This window comes from Acanthopagrus latus, chromosome 9, assembly GCF_904848185.1.
Source record: "Acanthopagrus latus isolate v.2019 chromosome 9, fAcaLat1.1, whole genome shotgun sequence".
NCBI classification, from domain to species: Eukaryota; Metazoa; Chordata; class Actinopteri; order Spariformes; family Sparidae; genus Acanthopagrus; species Acanthopagrus latus.
In genome coordinates, this window is record NC_051047.1 from 3,654,444 (window position 1) to 3,673,660 (window position 19,217).

The window sequence follows — 19,217 nt, forward strand, 5'->3', positions numbered from 1 at the left end:
TACAATGGCCAGTACCATAGTTAAATCAACTTCAAACTGCCAACATACTCTCTGCTCATGCTCACCCTCCTCTCTCCGGAATGTACTTGTGGCAGACACACAGTTTGGTCTGAGTAACATGCATTATTAGGGCATATAGAGTTAAAACAGTATTGTGATCGTGATTGTTATCTCACTGGAACCTCCCACTGCACAAATGTCCACTATTAATGAAGTCAGATTAATATGTTATCATTGCCTACTATATGAACTACTAAAGCATGTTGAGTTTCAGATGTAGTAATAAAAATGAACACAGCTGGTTGTCTGATAGAGATATGACACATGATGGTTGTAAATATAAGCATAAGAGAACAACACTTTTTTTTTTTTTATCAGGCCATGACACCTTTTTACTTGATTTCAGTGACTTGTTAAAAACAGTGAAATTCCATATGTCATACTCCATATATTTGGATTACTCACCAGTTCTATAGTAGTCTAGAATCACAGGAGTCATGCTGCAGTATCTTAAGTGTTACTGTGAGTTTAATAGATTTTCTAAACCAGGGGTAAAATAAGGCATAGATCACAGGGTTCACACTGGAGTTAAAATACAGCAGCCACACTATAATGGGTGAAGATGAACTACTGTCTTCAATATCCTGGCCTACAAGGGATGGGGAGTAATATGGACAGAAACATATTAGAAACACAATCACTAAAACACCCAGAGTCTTGGCTGCTTTCATCTCAGATTTCTTGGCAGTTATACACACTGAACTCTGCAGTGTGACAGCTGTGATGTGGGACCTCATAATTTGAGCCTGAGACACAGCCACCACAAATACTCTCATATATAGAACGATTATGACAGTAATTGGGGCAACAAAGGTAAAGACAAAGTCAACAGCTCCTGTAATCTGGTTGAGGACCACGACACATTCTCCATAGCAGGAATTGTGGGAATCGGGATGTCTCAGAAAGTCCTTTAAAATTACACTGTTATAGAGAATAGAGCAGATCCAACATAGACAAACACACACTTTTGTTCTGTCCAGAGTAACTCTGGTGGTGTAATGTAGAGGGTCACAAATAGCAAAGTAACGATCGATTGAGATGAGCACCATATTTCCAACTGAAGAGGAGGTGATGATAAAATCTGCAACATAATACAGAGCACACATGAGGTCACCCAGGAACCAGCAAGTGTCTGTCAAGAGGATCTCAACCGGCATCAGCAGGAGGCCCACGAGGAAGTCTGAGACAGCAAGGGAAAGGATGAGAAGGTTGGTGGGGGTGTGGAGCTGCCTGGGGAGAAAAAATAATAATTAAATCATATTATCATCTACAATAGCTTGTTAGTTAATGCAGTAGCAGGATGGGGCTTTTGCATGGATATGAAACTATTTTGGAGAGCCTGCTAAAATTATTTAGTTACAACATTAAATTCAAATACATATTTCTACAATAAGAAACACAAATGGAACATTAAAATTAAAAGAAGCATTTATCTGTGCCTGAAGTGGGAGATTGAGATGATGACAAGCAGGTTCAGAGCTGCAGTGAGCAGAGAAACGAAGGACAGTAGAGTGTAAGTCAGCATGGCCTCAGACTGAGACGGTATGGGTTTCCTGCAGGAATTGTTGAGGAGTTCTGGAAAGCAGAGTTCAGCTCCTTTTGTAGTCTCCATCTTCAGAGAGGGAAGATCCTGATTTCCAGCAGCTTTTTGACTGCAGCTCCTTGTCACACAGCTGATTTATTTATCCCTCCTCATCTCACTGACTTGCTCTTGCTATTTTCTCTCCAGCAAAGACTGACGTTCCTCCCTTTATTTCTGAAGTCCCTCCCTTTCTTTCTCTAATCTTTTTCATCATCCTCTGCAAGGACAATTTTAGCTTTCTTTAATATCATCATTATTGGGTAACTTGGTACGTTACTGCCTTATTTACTGAAAGTAGAGGTAGAAGGTCTACTGAGTACTTTAGAATTACCAAAAATTACACTAAAACCCCTTTGTGACTTGCTGCACATGTCTGAATTCTAAACTGCCAGGATGGCTGTAAGTGGTCATTTTGACTGCTAGATTTTAAACTCTATAATCTCTCATGTAAAAACCCAGTTGAGTGATGAATGCATTCATTGTGTCATGATTTTTTTTTTCAAAAAATGAAATAACACCAAAATGTAGGCTACATTTAAACAAGCTTAATTATACATTTATCTGGTCCAGGCCTTCCATGCCATACATGGCGTTATTGTAGTAAATCACAGACACTGGTTTTGGTTTCGCCCCACTAAAGGTGCCCACACCTGTGTGCACGGTGCTCAGGATGCAGACATTCTTCCTCTGCTTTCCCTGATACACAGTCAGAGTTACATCTCCACACTTCAGCACCTTTGTGTTGAACAGCTCCGCTTGCTGATTCATAGAGGGGGGGGGGACTTCCATTTTTGTTTGCCCATGGTGCCAACCAGGCAACATAATACAATTATATAATAATTAACTTACAAGTAAATTTGCAAAAAAGCACAGCTGGAGACTGCTAACATAGTTAGAGACAAGAGAGACAACAGAAGTGGCAAACTGCCTGAAAAATGTCACAATGAAACCCTGCGATAAGAGGCGTGGTCCACAAACAAACACAAACACTTTCAACAACAAATTTTTAAAAAAAAGTTATTGCACATATAAATTTGAAAATGGTTAAAATGACCGTCTTAGCCATTCTAGTGTTAAATTGTCAAGACAGCGTGTAGCCAACAGCACATGTACCTTTCAATGTGCTGACTCTACCATAATTTACACACCCAACAGCAGTTCGGAGCTCCCAGCCTCCATGGAAGGGGTTTCATCGGGGGACTCTAGTTTATATGGGAGACTTCAATGTCACATGGGAAACGATGGGGAAACCTTCAGGAGGTGTTTTGTCATTGGACTCAACAAATGACAAAACACATCAGGAGCACATGAACCTGTCTGAGTCTCAAGATTTTGGGGAAGACTGGCAGTGGTTCGGGCATTTAATTAGGGTGTCTCCGGTTGCCTTCCTTTGTAGATTTTAAGGTAGGTTGTAATTTTGTTAAAAAAATACACTAGTTACAGAGAATGCAACGCTAAGTCCGGTTAGGACCCAGGCTGCCTGCTAGTGCACTTATGTCCACACTTAGCTGGAATGGGGATGATTTATAAACTTTGAGGGCATCAGCAGGAATGACAGCCTATGAAGCATCTTGGGAGTAGGAGTCTTTGTCTCTGTGCTTGTCTCTGTAGTCATGCAGGTGACTTCCAAAGTATTTATAGTAGTGAACCAACTCAACATGCTCCCCCAATACAGGGATCAGAGGAGGAGTGGTCCTGCTGAAGTCTATAATTCGCTCCTTCGTCATGCTAATGTCCAGCTGAGTCTGAACCACACAAAACTGTATCCAGCCATTGCCAACAAAACTCTGCTATACTCTCAGGCACTTTGTTGGCCCAGCATGGGACCCCTTGCAGTTTGCCCATCAGAAGAACATTGTTTTTTTTAAAACTTAATATAATAATAATATGGAGGCTGAGATTTACTTTTTTTGGTTACTCTCATTTTCTCTTCATAGCTTCCTCTGTCAGTAGCCCTGTTCACACTGGTATTTTGATGCGGTGATCCTGCGCCAATTCTAATGCCAACTCCTCTGTGTGAATGGCTGGTGGTGGCGAGGGGTGAAATTTCGCTCCAGCACTGATTCGCCTCAGGAGGTAGTATCAGAGGCGCAGTATTGGTGAACCAAACCAGTGTGAACAGATAAGCTGGCTGCGCCTATTGATGGTGTGTCGATCGGACAGATCGAACTGTAACTGTTTTTGGCAACCTATATGAGGAATACTGCAGATATGCATAGAGAGGCTATTTTCCTCCCGCCTATCCTACTATATATATATATATATATATATATATATATATATATATATATATATATATATATATATATATATATATATATATAGTAGGATAGGTGGGAGGAAAATAGCTCCCTCACTGGCAGAGACGGAAACTTGAATTTTGCAGTCAGAAACGTATACTAGCATTTTTGTTTTTCTGTTCATAATGTACATGTCCATGTTACAACCTGTCATGAGCCATGAGCCTTACAATAGCCTGTTAAGCGCACACTCAATGGACATACTAGTTTGGTCTAGCTACCAGAAGACACGGATGTCAACAAACCGGTATGTAGCTCCTTGCACAAACACACTGTTTTAACTGCTTTTTTAAATTCATTTTGAGTCATACACGCTACAGTGCTGTGTTGTAAGGTGTCTGCTGATGTTGCATAACTTTTGGGGTGAGATTTGGAGCATGTTAAGATGCTTAAAACACAGTGTAAAGTTTTGACCCAATGCTGTTAGCTGTCAATGCTAACTCTCTGTTCATGGAGCCCTGTAATGGTTGGACCAAATGTGTTCTTGTCTTCGGTACTGGCAAGTCAAGGGTAGCTTGAGCAATGAAGCTGCATGTTTAAATAGACTGAAGTTCTCCTTTAATGTTAGACAAATAAACTGTTGATCGGATGCCATATAACCTTGACAGTTGATTAATAGGTAAAGAACCTTGACCTCAATTAAATATCAAAATATTTAGCCATGAATCAAACCAGATTGAGAGGCCTAGAGAGACTGATAAGTGGATCGACTAACAGATTCAGCATCATCTATCAAAGCTCTAAAATGAATTGAATTATCTTATTAACAAAAGATCCAGACCAGACCCCTGTACTGCAGGGTCAATATGGCCGTCACTGTCCTAGACAGGTTTTTCAACAACGTCGACACCAGGCAGGACGTTAGGCTGAGCAGAGAGTCTCTGGCAGTGCTGCTGAACCTTCTCCAACAGAATTGTAGACATGGATGGGGTGCCACAATAGAGACCTTGGTGTTCTCCTCCTTGGCCCTGGTTGGCTCCTGCTGTTGTCGTCCTGGTCAGGCTCAGCTCCACAGGGTTAGAGGCAATTAGGACAGGGGGGCAGTGGACACCTCATCCATGGGGACAAACCAGGACCAAAGAGCAGGGCTGGCACTCCCGCTGGTCCCCTTGCAATCCTAAGGCAGTGGAAATCAACCACATCAGCAATTTTCAGCACAGTATTGATTAACTATTATGAGTAAAACAAATATAATTAGTTTCCACCTCATCATTCAGACCTGCACCTACTTTGTATTTTTGGGGTTCTGCCACTTTTTTTTTAAGCCTGCTGGGGCTCGACTTTTTCCTGCAGGCCCATCTTGTCCAGTTTTGTTCTAAACACACAAAGCAGCAAGAGAAAAGGTTTACACAAGATCATATCAACACAGGGATGCAAAGATTTACAAAATGTGACATCAGGACTGACAGATGGGCTACTTATCATTGCCTTACTTCCATCTTACTTTCCATTACATCTTGCTTCAACAATCAAGTCCAACCCTGGTCAGGCCATCATCTATGTGGCAAAGCAGCAAGGGTGTACTTTTTAAGTTGGTTAGGTTAAATTCAAATCCAACGATGCCACCTAGGGGTATTTGCCCCCAGGATATATTTAGGTTGATACAACCGCTTTGGTATTACACAGAAAGAAAAGGCCACAGGTTCGAAATCACTGAGCATAGATGCGCTTCTCTTTTTTATGTACATAATTCACTGTAAAGTTCAACGTACAGTCTAGAGGAGGTTATTGTAAACTTTATTGCACAGTTACACTTTTTTAACATTCAATCAAAATTATAATCAAATTTAAGGGTGTAGTGAGCAGGGCTGTGGGCCTCCCAGCGAAGGTGACTAGCTGAGGGAGAGGGAAAGGGGTCCATTGAAACAGACCAAATGTGAAAACCGACGAGTGATGCCGAGATCGAAAAGTGGCTGAAGGTATGTTGATCCCTAGACTGGCATACAGATTCTCAGAGTGGTACATACTGATCCCCAGAATGGCATACAGCTTCTCAGAGTGGTACATACCGATTCCCAGACTGGCATACAGCTTCTCTGAGTGGTACATACCGGTCCCCAGACTGGCATACAGCTTCTCGGTGTGGTACATACCGATCCCCAGACTGGCATACAGCTTCTCGGAGTGGTACATACCGATTCCCAGACTGGCATACAGCTTCTCGGAGTGGTACATACCGATTCCCAGACTGGCATACAGCTTCTCGGAGTGGTACATACCGATCCCCAGACTGGCATACAGCTTCTCGGTGTGGTACATACCGATCCCCAGACTGGCATACAGCTTCTCGGTGTGGTACATACTGATCCCCAGAATGGCATACAGCTTCTCGGAGTGGTACATACCGATTCCCAGACTAGCATACAGATTCTCGGAGTGGTACATACCGATCCCCAGACTAGCATACAGATTCTCGGAGTGGTATGCTGCTATCATGCCAATGTTATTGCACTGACACATAATGGTACGTGCCGCTTGAGATTATCATGGCACAGAGAGACTGTCGGATGGGTACCGTGCCCTGATGAATATGCAAGTCTAATGCCACTGGGCTGGTTTGACGACAAGTCCTGTCGTAAATGTGTCTTTATTGACAATGCTAACTTAACACTTTACCGCGAGTAAAGGAATGTATGTATGTTATGTTGTTGGGATGTACGCATATAGACAGTAATTACACGTGGGACTCTTACAATATGATAGTAAAGTAATATGTAATGGTTGACTGCTCCTCAAGCCTTCCTATTAGGTTGTACTTAGGGGTCGACAGTTTTTGTCTGCCATGACGGCGACGCGCTGAAGATACAGCTGGTAATGTGAGTTGTTCAAAAAACTTCTTTTTAGTAAACTCTGTATACACAATGATGTCAATGCTTGTTCATGTTCATGTGTAGAGTTATTTGTACTTGAATGTACCTGCTGCTATGATGATCTAATTTCCCCTAAGGAAATAATAAGGTTATCTATCTATCTATCTATCTATCTATCTATCTATCTATCTATCTGTCTATCTGTCTATCCGTCTATCTGTCTGTCTGTCTGTCTGTCTAACTTCCAATAAAACAATTTATGTCCTATGGTGCTCTTTTAAATCAAAGGTTTTAAATCAAATGCAAGAAAATTATTCTCATAGTTATCAAGACATTTCACTAAAAGCCACAAATCTCAAACTATTGCTGACATTTGAGGTGAAGTTAGGGGATCTGCAGTCAATAGACTTCCTCCTCTGGGGACCTGAAATCCAATCTAAACTTTCATGGCAATCAATCTGTAATTGTTGAAATATTTCATTCTGAGCTCATGCTACTTGCATGGCTCAGCAGGCAACATACTAACAATATATTACAGTGCTTAAATCATGTTGTGTTTAATTTAAAGGCTGTATCGGGCACATATTTTAGGTTAGCTATGATTTAAAAGAGTCACTTTAACTGAACTGCATTTTTAAGGATTGAGTGTTGTTTTTATAGGATAACTAACAAATGTTTTGTTATTTAAAAAGTAGTGAATCTGAGAAACTATCCCTAAGAGATGGGATAGTTTTTTTCTTTTTTAAAATGTACTATTTTGTCTAACTTGTTAAATGGTTTATTGAAGCCACATTGAAGGTCTGGCCTTAATCACTAGTGAAGACACAGTACCTGCTCAATTCTGTGGGTTATGGACTTCAGTCAAGTATAAAACTATTCAATGCAACAATTTCAAATATTTTCTTCAGATGTGGATAATAACATCTGAAAGAACATTTCTAGGGGTTGGGAATGGAAACTCAGTTTTCTTCACTCCATTGTGCATATACCACACAGCCACCACCAAAAAAAAAAAAAAAAAAAAAGGTTACAGTCCTAAGATTTACAGACCACACAATAAACCCAAGAGATGCTGTTTCAAAAGAAAAAAAAAAGGAAAATTAACAAACACAAAGCTGCTTCTCTGTTCTCGATTAGGGAATATCATATATCATATTGTAGCATAAGCAATGCAAAGACACACAAGTGATTCACAGATTTCAATTACTCTTCACTGTGACATGTACATTTGTCTATTCATACTCAGGGTCTCATTTCAGGCCCCATACAGTGCCTCTACAGTATGTTCACCTTACTGGAGTCAGCCTGCAGTATCTTAAATGTAACTATGAGCTTAATTGATTTTCTTAACCAGGGATAACAAAAGGCATAAACCACAGGATTTAGACAGGAGTTAAAATAATATAAACATAATACAAATGCAGCAGATGAAGCACTGAGCAAGTTATCTTGGCCTGTAAGGGCAACACAATAATATGGACAGAGACATATTAGAAACAAAACTACAACAACACCAAGAGTCCTGGCTGCTTTCAATTCAGATTTCTTTGCAGTTATTTTCCCTGATTGTGTGACAGCTGCAATACGAGACCGCATGGCACGAGCCTGAGACACAGCCACCACAAATATTCTCATATACAGAACAACAATAACAGTAATGGGAACAATGAAGGAAAAAGTGAGATCTGCAAGTCCTGCAATGTAGTTAATGAAAAATATACACTCCCCAATGCAGGAGTGATACCTGCCTGGTTGTTTCAATATATCCTTCAGGATCAGACTTTGAAAAATTACAGAGCATATCCAACACAGACAAACACACACCTGAACTCTTTTTTGTGTGATTTCAGTGGAGTAATGTAGAGGATGACAAATAGCCACGTAGCGGTCAATAGATATGAGCACCATGGATCCTGCTGAAGCTGCGGCAATAACATATGCAAGATACTGATACAGAGTACACATGAGGTCACCAAGGAACCAGCAGCCATCTATGAGCATAATCTGAAAGAACATGAGGAGGCCAACGAAGAAATCTGAGACTGCCAGGGAGAGGAGGAGGAGGTTGGTGGGGGTGTGGAGCTGCCTGGAGAGGAAGAACGGCATGAATTTAACATATCAATCATCATTCAGAGACTGAAATACAATCAGATTACTATTTCTCACAGTTGTCAAAACCACCCAGTATATATTGGCCAATATGTCAATACGTTTTACTACAATTCATTAGTTTAAAAAAAATGAATGTCTACTTGAAGTGGGAAATAGAGATGATGACCAGCAGGTTAAGAGCTGCAGTGAGCAGAGCGATGAAGGACAGCAGAATGTAAATCAGCATGGTCTCAAAGTGAGGACGTATTGGCTTCCTGCAGGAGCTGTTGAGGAGTTGTGGAAAGCAGAGTTCAGTTTCCTCCAAGGTCTCCATCATCAGAGAGAGGAGAACCTGCTGAGCTCTGACAGCTTTTTGACCAAAGCTTTCTGTCATACAACTCATTTATCACTGTCCTTCCAGCCCAGCCCTCCTTCCTCCTCACCTCTGCTGCTTTGTTCCTCTCCATAGAGAGTGAAGTATTATGCCTTCTTTGTTCCTCCTCCTCAATGTTGGTGACTCTGGTTCATGTTTATCTCCACCTTTGGCTATCTGCCAGATGTGACAGGTCAAAGTTGGCTGAGCTCAAGTGTTAAATGTTGCTCTTTCTGAGAGTATGAGAGAGTATGATCACAAAACACCCATCCCGGTCAAGCCCAAACTAAAATAAAAGCTGTCAGTGAACCATTTGGAGTACAGACATGGTTTAGGGCTCTTTTGAAAGGTTATTAAGATGATTTTGTGCTAGGTTAGAAGAACCCAATTCGTTGCTTAATTTTTCAAATACAAAATAAGCCTGAAGATGACCTGTAACAGCATCTGTCAGTTGGAAGACACAATGGGCCCTATTTAGACAGTCTATGGCAGCAGTCAAAAGTGCAGCCAGGTAGGGCTTTTAGGACATGTCCAAGTCCATTTCACTAGTTGAACAACGGATAATCTACGACATGGCGCACAGCAGCAGAAACTATATGTGTATCCCTACATTAACAAGTGCATATAGAACTATGCATGTTTTTCTTGTGGACCTAGTCTATCATATGCTAGGTGCAAAGCAGTAAATGCTAGCTTCAGACTGATGCAGCTGTCATTTTCTTTTTTTTTTTTTCTTTGTGATCAAATTTTTATTGAGCAGTTACAAATCAATTTACAACACAAAAGTGGGCATGGAAATTATATGACCATGTATACATCACAAAATTAAACTCCCAATTCAAAGTAAAATTACAGTATGACTTAGAGACTTACATAAAACAATCCCTACCCACCCATGCATAAGCTCAACACACCTAACACAAACGAATAACATGAAACAAGTAATAAGAAAAAATACACGTAGAGTAAAACAACAAAGCAACCCCATGCACGCCTGCCTATATGCAAAGGGACGCATTCAAAAGCTAAAGAAAAAAGGATATGAGTTGGACAAACACAAGGACAACAACTCAAACACACACACAGACAACACACACCACAGGGGAAAAATGTCAGTCAATGATACAGGGGGCGAGGATAATAAGGACCAGAGAGTTACCCCAATAAGCCTTTTAAAGATTCTGCTGCTGTCTGCCAGTCGCCCAATGTTTTCTCTGTGGCACCATGAATACAGGCGGTTGACAATTCCATATAGACCACATCTAAAAAGGTAAGGATCCACTGTCTAAGACCAAGCGTCTGTGATTGTTTCCATCTTGTGACCACAAGCTTTTTGGCAGCTGTGAGACCAGCGAAGATGATGCGCTTGTTTAGTCGGGGCGCATTTAGTGCTGATAAGTCATTTAATATCAGGACAGGGACAGTCACTGGCACAGGTTCACCCACTAGATCTTGCAGTGTCGAAGCAACAACATTCCAAAACTGTGCCACTGGTTGGCAATCCCACATCATAAGTAAAAAGGTCCCAGGAGACTTGAGATTACAAAAGGAACACAAAGGGGAGTCTATCAGTTTCATGTAGAAAAGCTTACGAGGAGTTAAATATGCAATTAAAATGTATTTGTTGGTGGTTAGGGTTACGCAATGCCTCCTTAATACTTTCCCAAACATCCTCCCAATCAAACTCTGGATCTAAACCAGGATAATCTTGTCTCCATAATCTATCTAAAGGCAATTCAATGTATGAGGATTCTAAAATAAACTTGTAGAAAAGAGATACTGTACCCTTGGTCTTATTCTGCACTGAAACCAATCTAACTAGGGGGTGAATGGGCAATGGTTGCTGCCAGGGTACGCCATATGCTTTCATGGCTGATCTGATCTGTAGATAAAAAAAGAAAGAAGAACCTGGTAAATTAAATAAAAGTCTTATATCCTGAAAGGAACCCAGGGCAGTGTCCGTGTATAGATCGTTTAGGTAGTGGATACCTCTATCTCTCCAGTGTGATGATGAAATAGGTCTCCCTCCAATCAGTAAACCTTTGTTATTGAACAGAGGGGGAAATGTATGCTATTTGCAGGATATCTTACAATGTTTTTCTACTAGCCACCATGTTCGAATCACATTTGAAACTAAGGGACCAAAACGTAGCATGGTTTGTTTATCAGAAATATTAGAAAAGAGAACATCCTCTAAACTCCATGGCTCAACTATTTTTTCCTCCAACCCAAGCCAAGATACCGGTGTGTCAGGATCACGCCAAGTAACAACAGGGCGCAGCACAAAAGACCAAAAGTAATATTTAAAGTTTGGTACAGCTAAACCACCATGTTCTCTACTTCTTTGTAATGTAGAAAATTTAAGTCTGGGACGTTTTTTGTTCCAGATAAATTGGGAAATGTCAGAGTGCAGCTTCCTCCAATAATCCGTGGGAGGACAGAGCGGGATCATTGAACTGATGAAGTTAATTCTCGGTAAAATATTCATCTTAACAATAGCAATCCGGGCCTGAAGTGAGGCTGGCAGGACAGCCCACCTATCCATGTCATTCTTAACAGTTTTATGCATTTCCAAAAAATATGATTTGTAATGCGATATGAAGGCGGAAAGATTTTTATTCCAAGATACTTAAAGTGTTGGACAACAGGGACATTAACAGGGAAAGGGATTGTTCTTGCAGCATCACTTAGAGGAAGAAGAGCAGATTTAGACCAATTGATCTTAAATCCAGAATAAGAGCCTAACTCCTCACATACTGACAAAAGATTTGGTAATGATTGATTTGGATTTTCCATGAAGACTAGGACATCATCCGCAAATAGAGCCACCTTGTGTTCTGTGTTTAAAATAGAAATGGGATCTATGGAAGCAGACTGACGTATCATTTGTGCTAGTGGTTCCAGTGAAAGGGCAAAAAGTGATGGACTTAAGGGGCAGCCCTGCCTTGATGATCTTGTGACAGGGAATGGAGCAGAAAATAATTGCTCAGTTAGAACTTGTGCGTTAGGGCTAGAGTACAGGACCTGAATCATATGAATGAACCCTTTGCCAAATCCCATAACTTCCAACACAGACCACAAAAAAGACCACTCCAACCTATCAAAGGCCTTCATAGCATCAAGAGACAGCACAACCTGTGGGGCTTTAACATCTTTGGCAGAATCAATAACGTGAAGAAGTCGTCTAACATTATCAGATGCAAGTCTAGTTTTTATGAATCCAGTCTGATCACAATGAACCAAAAATGGCATAAACTTTTCAATACGCCGCGCAAGTAGCTTAGCAAACATTTTTAGATCTGCATTTAACAGACTCAGGGGCCTATAACTAGCACAGTCAGTGGGGTCCATTTCATTCTTTAAGAGCAACGAAATAAGAGCTGTATTGACATCTCTTGAAAAACTGCCAGTCTTAATTGATGCTGTGATCATGTCTAAGAGTAAAGGACCTAATTTCTCCCAAAATAAAATATAAAACTCAGGAGGGATTCCATCTAACCCAGGAGACTTATTAGGCTGCATAGACGATGCTGCTTTTTCTAACTCTTCTAACGTTAATGGGTTGTCAAGGTTCAAAGAGTCTTCTACTGACAGACATGGTAAATCTAGTTGTTTAAGATAATTCTCACATTCGGTTTTATTTAATTGTCTCTCAGACTGGTATAAAGTCAAATAAAAATCACTAAATGTTTTGTTAATCTGTTTGTGTTCTGTTGTAATGAGACCAGCAGCTGATTTAATAGAAGGGATATCTGCAAAATGGTCATTAGATCTTATTTTCATGGCCAGTAAATGGCTGGGTCTGGATCCGTGAAAATAGTACTTCTGTCTAGTTCTATGCATTAGAAATTCTGATTGCTGCTTTGAGATGTCATTAATCTCTTTTTTAACAAAATCATGTTTGGTCTCAATGTCCAAAGAGTAATTATTTTGCAAAAGAGAATCTAGTCTGGAAAATTCCAGTTCAAGAGATTGCAATCTGGAAGATTTCACTTCACATAAATTGGAACTAAAAAGTATGGCATTACTTCTTATAAAACCTTTTACTGCATCCCACAAAATCCTTGGGTCATCTACAGAGCCCGCATTAAAAGACAGAAACTCATCCAACCCAGTTAGGAATTGCGCTTTAAAATCCCCATTCTTTAATAAAGAAGAATTGAGGCGCCACCTAGTGGCACGTTTGGACAAGCATTTCAAAGTGGTGTGACAGAAAACACCTTTATGGTCTGACAGAGCAAAAGGAAGCAAAGTAGCAGTATAATTTTTTTGAAAAAGGTTGGGGGATGAAAACAGAAAATCTATTCTAGAAAATGTTTTGTGCCTGTGAGAGAAGAAAGAGAAGTCCTTTAGGGTCGGATTCATTGATCTCCAAACATCCACCAGACCCAGACTCTGGGCCCAAGATCGCAAAGCAACAGTAGCCAGTTCCTGGTCCCTTGAGGCTCGTGAATGGGAGCGATCCAGAGCAACATCCCACACGGCATTCATATCAGCTCCAACTATTATTGAATACTCAGTCAGTTCAAGCATATAACGTGTTAAACGGTCATAAAAATCTTTCTCAAATTTGTTTGGGGCATAAACTGAAGCAAGAGCGATTTTTCACCCATAAATCTCCGCTTTCACAATTACCATCCTGCCTACATTGTCCGCCCTGATGTCCAACACCTTGATAGGAAGATTACGTCTAGTTACAACCACCACTCCCCTAGTTTTCGTATTAATTGATGAGGACGCAATGACATGGTAAAATCTATTAGCCAGGCGCTTAGAATCAGGATTTAACAAGTGCGTTTCCTGTATAAGGGCAATATCAACTTTCTTACGACGGAGTAGTGACAGCACACTAGTCCGCTTATGTGGTGTATTTAATCCACCCGCGTTCCATACTAAAATAGATAGCTCACCCATTATATTGACCCGATCTCAAGAGTAAGCCGGGGAACTAAAAATATTGGCAGCAACCATAACTAACACCCCTGCACATAAGCAAATAACCATAACCCCCTGACACAAATGTTGAATTTCCCCACATAACATTCAAGATATCTACAGAATGAAATATCCCCCAAAGACGAAAACAACACACAAGGACAAACATTGACAGACAAGACAGGACATAACTTGAGACATTACACTTAAAATAAAATAGGCAGGCAAACAAAACTCTAGGCTGATCCCGTGACCACGTATGGATACGGGGCAGCAATATCCAAAAGCTCAACCCAAAGACCTGTGTCCAACCTGAGCTAAATATGCCACAAAGTTAACAGTAAAACATAACAATCCACAGAATAAGTTCTGCAAACAGAGTAGGTTGCCGAAGTAGCACTATACTGATATGCTACTGTGAGAGAGAACAGATTATCCTTACCCTTCACCTCTCCAATGCTGAGAACAAACAGTCCAACAACCGAAAAAAAAAAAAAAAAAAAAAATTGCAGCTGTCCATAGTGTCCAATCAATAGTTAAAAAGTGAAAAACAAAAGCAAATGCAATAGGATACCGCTAGTCGAAGATATGAAAAACAAGAATTCAAATGAACTTCAAAAGGTCCATGCAAAGTCCAAAAGCTTAACAAAAATATCGGTTAGCGCCAGGCACTGTATCACGGTCACAGCCAGAAAGCGCTAGCATTAGCTAGTCCAGGTTAGCGATCCAGTTTAAGCTACTCCAATACCACACAGACAACAGTAAAAAACATATATATATATATGCACAAGGTTTCCTAAAATATGTCCCGGACAGTATGTTCCAAAAAGCTGCAAAAAATATGGGGAAAAATAGGAGAGGTGGGGAATGTAGTCCTCTGCAGTTACTCTTCGTCATTAGCTGGCTGCACCTCCGTGTCCAATGGAACCTGGTGCGGATTCTCCGTAGCTCCAGCCGTCGACAGAGAGTTGACGAAGTCCTCGGCGTCTTTAGGAGACTGAAACGACTCAGTTTGTCCCCCTGTTTTGATCTTTAACGTGGCAGGGTACCGTAGAGAGAATTCAATCCCCTTGGCTCTCGTGGTATTCATGGCTTGGGAGAATGCTTGGCATCTCCGGAGAGTGTAGGCACTGTAATCTGGGGAAAAGCAAATCCTTCGTCCGTTCACAGTGGCAGGTGATTTCATAGCTTCTCGTAGGATGCGTTGATGGGTGGTAAAGCGAAGGACATTGAAAATCATGGTACGGGGACCAGTCCTATTCCTGTCGTCTTTATATATTCAATGCGCCCTCATAATTTCGCCATTAAGATCTCCCAAGGTGGGAAACCACTCTGGCAAGGAATTCGTCAGGAATTGTACCACATTCGATTCTTCCACTCCTTCAGCAAGGCCAACAATGCGGACGTTGCATCTCCTGTTGCGATCCTCCATGTCAGCTAGCTTAAATTGCAGCTGTTCAAGTACATCCTCATGTTGAATTAGCATAGAAGAATTGCCTTTCACCTCGGACCTAATCTTCCCCATTTCTGCCTTCACATTCCCAATACTTCCTTTTAAAGATGTTAAGTCCGCCTGTATAGTGGATAACTTCTCTTCGGTGTCTTTCCCGATTTGTTCCAGCGGGTCAAAACGTGCTTCCAGGTAGCCATGCTGCTTTTCTAGCACGAGTTCTGCGATAGCTTCAACTTCGGGTGTAGTCATTTTTGAGGATGAAGCTGTTCCTTTCTTGCTTGCATCAGACATCTTATCCACAAAAGGCAGGATATAACTTCTAATATCAAAAGAAAACTCTCTTACGGGTATATGAAACGTGTTTTACAAGTCGGGGTTGAGGAGAAGAAAATTAAGCCGCCATCCTGTCCAACCGATCACGTGACTCTCGCAGCTGTCATTTTCATACCCAGCACCCACGTTGCATAAAAAAACAGATGTTTCTGCGTCCAACTAAGTGCCACTTGGCCTGTTGGTAGTAAAATGAGGTGTGGTCAGGTGCACTTCGGGCACATTGCTACCTTGAGGCAGTAGAAAGTGACTGTGCTATGGATGAACAAAAAGCACCTACACAGAAGGTTTAATATGCTCTGATTTTATGATTTGAGAGGCTGCTTTCAGCTAATTTAAACATATCCATGAACATAGTCATGTACCGTATCATATATCTTGGCAAACTAAAAGCTGTAGTTATAAACTCTTAAATGAGTTAGGAGTTTTAAATGATCAGTGAAGTTCATCACCTGTTTCTTGTGTGCAAATGCACTTGTTAATGTAGAGATACACATATAGTTTCTGCTGCTGTGTGCCATGCCTGTTGTTCAACTAGTAAAATGGACTTGGACATGGCCATAGACTGTCTAAATAGGGCCCATTGTGTCTATCAGCTGACAGAGGCTGTTACAGGTCATCTTCAGGCTTATTTTGTATTTAAACATTGAAGTGGTAATTCAGGTTCTTCTGACCCAGCACAACATCATCTTCATAACCTTTCAAAAGAGCCCCAAACCATGTCTGTACTCCAACTGTTCACTGACAGCTTTGCATTTCATTTTGACTAGCCTGGGATAGGTGTTTTGGGATAATTTTCTATGCATTTCAAGGAATAAGAAAGATTTATGGGCTTTCTTCCAGATGGGATAATGTCAAGTGCACAAAGATTAGGGCAAGAATGTGCTTTCACAAAGAGCAACATTTAACACTTGAGCTCAGCCAACTTTGACCTGTGACATCTGGCAGATAGCCAAAGGTGGAGATAAACATAAACCAGAGTCACCAACATTGAGGAGGAGGAACAAAGAAGGCATAATACTTCACCCTCTATGGAGAGGAACAAAGCAGCAGAGGTGAGGAGGAAGGAGGGCTGAGCTAGAAGGACAGTGATAAATGAGTTGTATGATGGAAAACTTTGGTCAAAAAGCTGTCAGAGCTCAGCAGGTTCTCCTCTCTCTGGTGATGGAGACCTTGGAGAACACTGACCTCTGCTTTCCACAACTCCTCAACAGCTCCTGCAGGAAGCCAATACGTCCTCACTTTGAGACCATGCTGATTTACATTCTGCTGTCCTTCATCGCTCTGCTCACTGCAGCTCTTAACCTGCTGGTCATCATCTCTATCTCCCACTTCAAGTAGACATTCATAAATATATGAAAATAATAAATAGTAGTAAAATGTATTGACATCTAAACTGAGAAATAGTAATCTGATCATATTTCAGTCATATGCTCGATTTGCTGTTCTCTGAATAATGATTAAATTCATGCTGTTCTTCCTCTCCAGGCAGCTCCACACCCCCACCAACCTCCTCCTCCTCTCTCTGGCTGTCTCAGATTTCATCGTTGGCCTCCTCATGTTCTTTCCAATTATGCTCATAGACGGCTGCTGGTTCCTCGGTGACCTCATGTGTACTCTGTATCAGTATTTAGATTATACTATAGCCTCAGCTTCAGTAGGAAACATGGTTCTCATATCTGTTGACCGCTATGTGGCTATTTGTCATCCTCTGCATTACTCAAGTGAAATCACACAAAAAAGAGTTCAGATGTGTGTTTGTCTGTGTTGGATATGTTCTGTAATTTTTCAATGTCTGATCCTGAAGGACATAATGAAACAACCAGGCAGGGATCACTCCTGCATTGGGGAGTGTATATTTTTCATTAACTACATTGCTGGACTTGTAGATCTCACTTTTTCCTTCATTGTTCCCATTACTGTTATTGTGGTTTTGTATATGAGAGTATTTGTAGTGGCTGTGTCTCAGGCTCGTGCCATGCGGTCTCATATTACAGCTGTCACAGGGAAAGTAACTGCAAAGAAATCTGAATTGAAAGCAGCCGGGACTCTTGGAGTTGTTGTAGTTTTGTTTCTAATATGTCTCTGTCCATATTATTGTGTTGCCCTTACAGGCCAAGATAGCTTGCTCAATGCTGCATCTGCTGCCTTTGTATTATGGTGGTATTATTTTAACTCCTGTCTAAATCCTGTGGTTTATGCCTTTTGTTATCCCTGGTTAAGAAAATCAATTAAGCTCATAGTTACATTTAAGATACTGCAGCCTGACTCCAGTGAGGTGAACATACTGTAGAGACACTCTGTATGGGGCCTGAAATGAGACGTGTGTCCTCACATTGCTTATGCTACAATATGATATTCTCTAAGAAAGACTGAGTTGAGAACAGAGAAGCAACTTCAGATTTGTTAATTTTCCATTATTTCTTTGAAAACAGCATTGGTTTACTGTGTAGTCTGTACAGATCAGGGCTGTAACCTTTTTTTGAGGTGGTGGCTGTGTGGTAAGCACAATGGAGTTTCCATTCCCAACCTCTAGTAGTGTTTTTTCAGATGTTATTATCCACATCAGAACAAAAGGAAAATGTTTGAAATTGCACTCCGTTTTATACTTGACTGAAGTCTGTGACCCACAGAATTGAGCAGGTACTGTTTCTTCATGGGTGATACAAGCCAGTCCTTAAATGCAGCCATTTTGTATGTGAACACCTACAAACACTAATAAAACTAAGAGCCAGCAAATTCAGTGAGCCCAGAACCTGAAGAAGTCCAGCATACCAGCCCACTTGAAACAACTCTTGAATTTTGGTCGATTCATTTATTTCTCATTTCCTTGTGGCTTCGATATACCTATTTACAGGTATGACTTAAGAAACATTTACTTTTTAAATAACACAGACCTTAGTAAATAATGCTATGAAAACAACCAGTCCTTACAAATATACAGTTTAGTCAAAGTTATTCTTCTTAATCATAGCATATCTAAAACATCTAAAATGTGTGCCTCATACTGCCTTTAAATTGGACACAAAATTATTTGAGCACTGTGATATATTGTTGGTGATTTTACTTTTTCAGTATGTTGCCTCCTGAACATTGCAAGTGCCATGAGTTCAGAATGAGATATCTCAACAGCTACCGATTGAAACTTTGGATTGGATTTATGGTCCCTAAAGGAGGAAGTCTATTCACTGTGGAGCCCCTAACTTCATCTCAAATGGCACCACTAGTTTGACATTTGTGGCTTTTAGTGAAATGTCTTGATTACTATTAGAATGAATGTCTG

At 40.7% G+C, this 19,217-nt stretch overlaps 3 protein-coding genes and 1 long non-coding RNA gene across 4 annotated transcripts; 1 reads left to right on the plus strand and 3 right to left on the minus strand.

Annotated features, from left to right (window-relative positions):
- Positions 1 to 470: 470 nt before the first annotated feature.
- Positions 471 to 1,672, minus strand: LOC119025884 (trace amine-associated receptor 7e-like). The gene is made up of 2 exons (XM_037109898.1): positions 1,500 to 1,672; positions 471 to 1,290 (listed from the first exon to the last, which is right to left on the minus strand). The coding sequence occupies exons 1-2, from the start codon at positions 1,670 to 1,672 to the stop codon at positions 471 to 473; spliced, it is 993 nt and encodes a 330-aa protein (XP_036965793.1).
- Positions 1,673 to 4,504: 2,832 nt separating this feature from the next.
- Positions 4,505 to 5,507, minus strand: LOC119026370. The gene is made up of 3 exons (XR_005077128.1): positions 5,376 to 5,507; positions 5,172 to 5,257; positions 4,505 to 5,059 (listed from the first exon to the last, which is right to left on the minus strand). It is a non-coding gene; the product is annotated as an uncharacterized LOC119026370 (long non-coding RNA).
- A 2,520-nt stretch (positions 5,508 to 8,027) lies between these two features.
- Positions 8,028 to 9,180, minus strand: LOC119025934 (trace amine-associated receptor 8c-like). Its single transcript, XM_037109965.1, has 2 exons — positions 9,005 to 9,180; positions 8,028 to 8,838 (listed from the first exon to the last, which is right to left on the minus strand). Exons 1-2 carry the CDS (start codon positions 9,178 to 9,180, stop codon positions 8,028 to 8,030), a joined length of 987 nt encoding a protein of 328 aa, XP_036965860.1.
- A 7,918-nt stretch (positions 9,181 to 17,098) lies between these two features.
- LOC119025903 (trace amine-associated receptor 1-like) lies at positions 17,099 to 18,227 on the plus strand. Its single transcript, XM_037109919.1, has 2 exons — positions 17,099 to 17,271; positions 17,423 to 18,227. The coding sequence occupies exons 1-2, from the start codon at positions 17,099 to 17,101 to the stop codon at positions 18,225 to 18,227; spliced, it is 978 nt and encodes a 325-aa protein (XP_036965814.1).
- Positions 18,228 to 19,217: the final 990 nt, after the last annotated feature.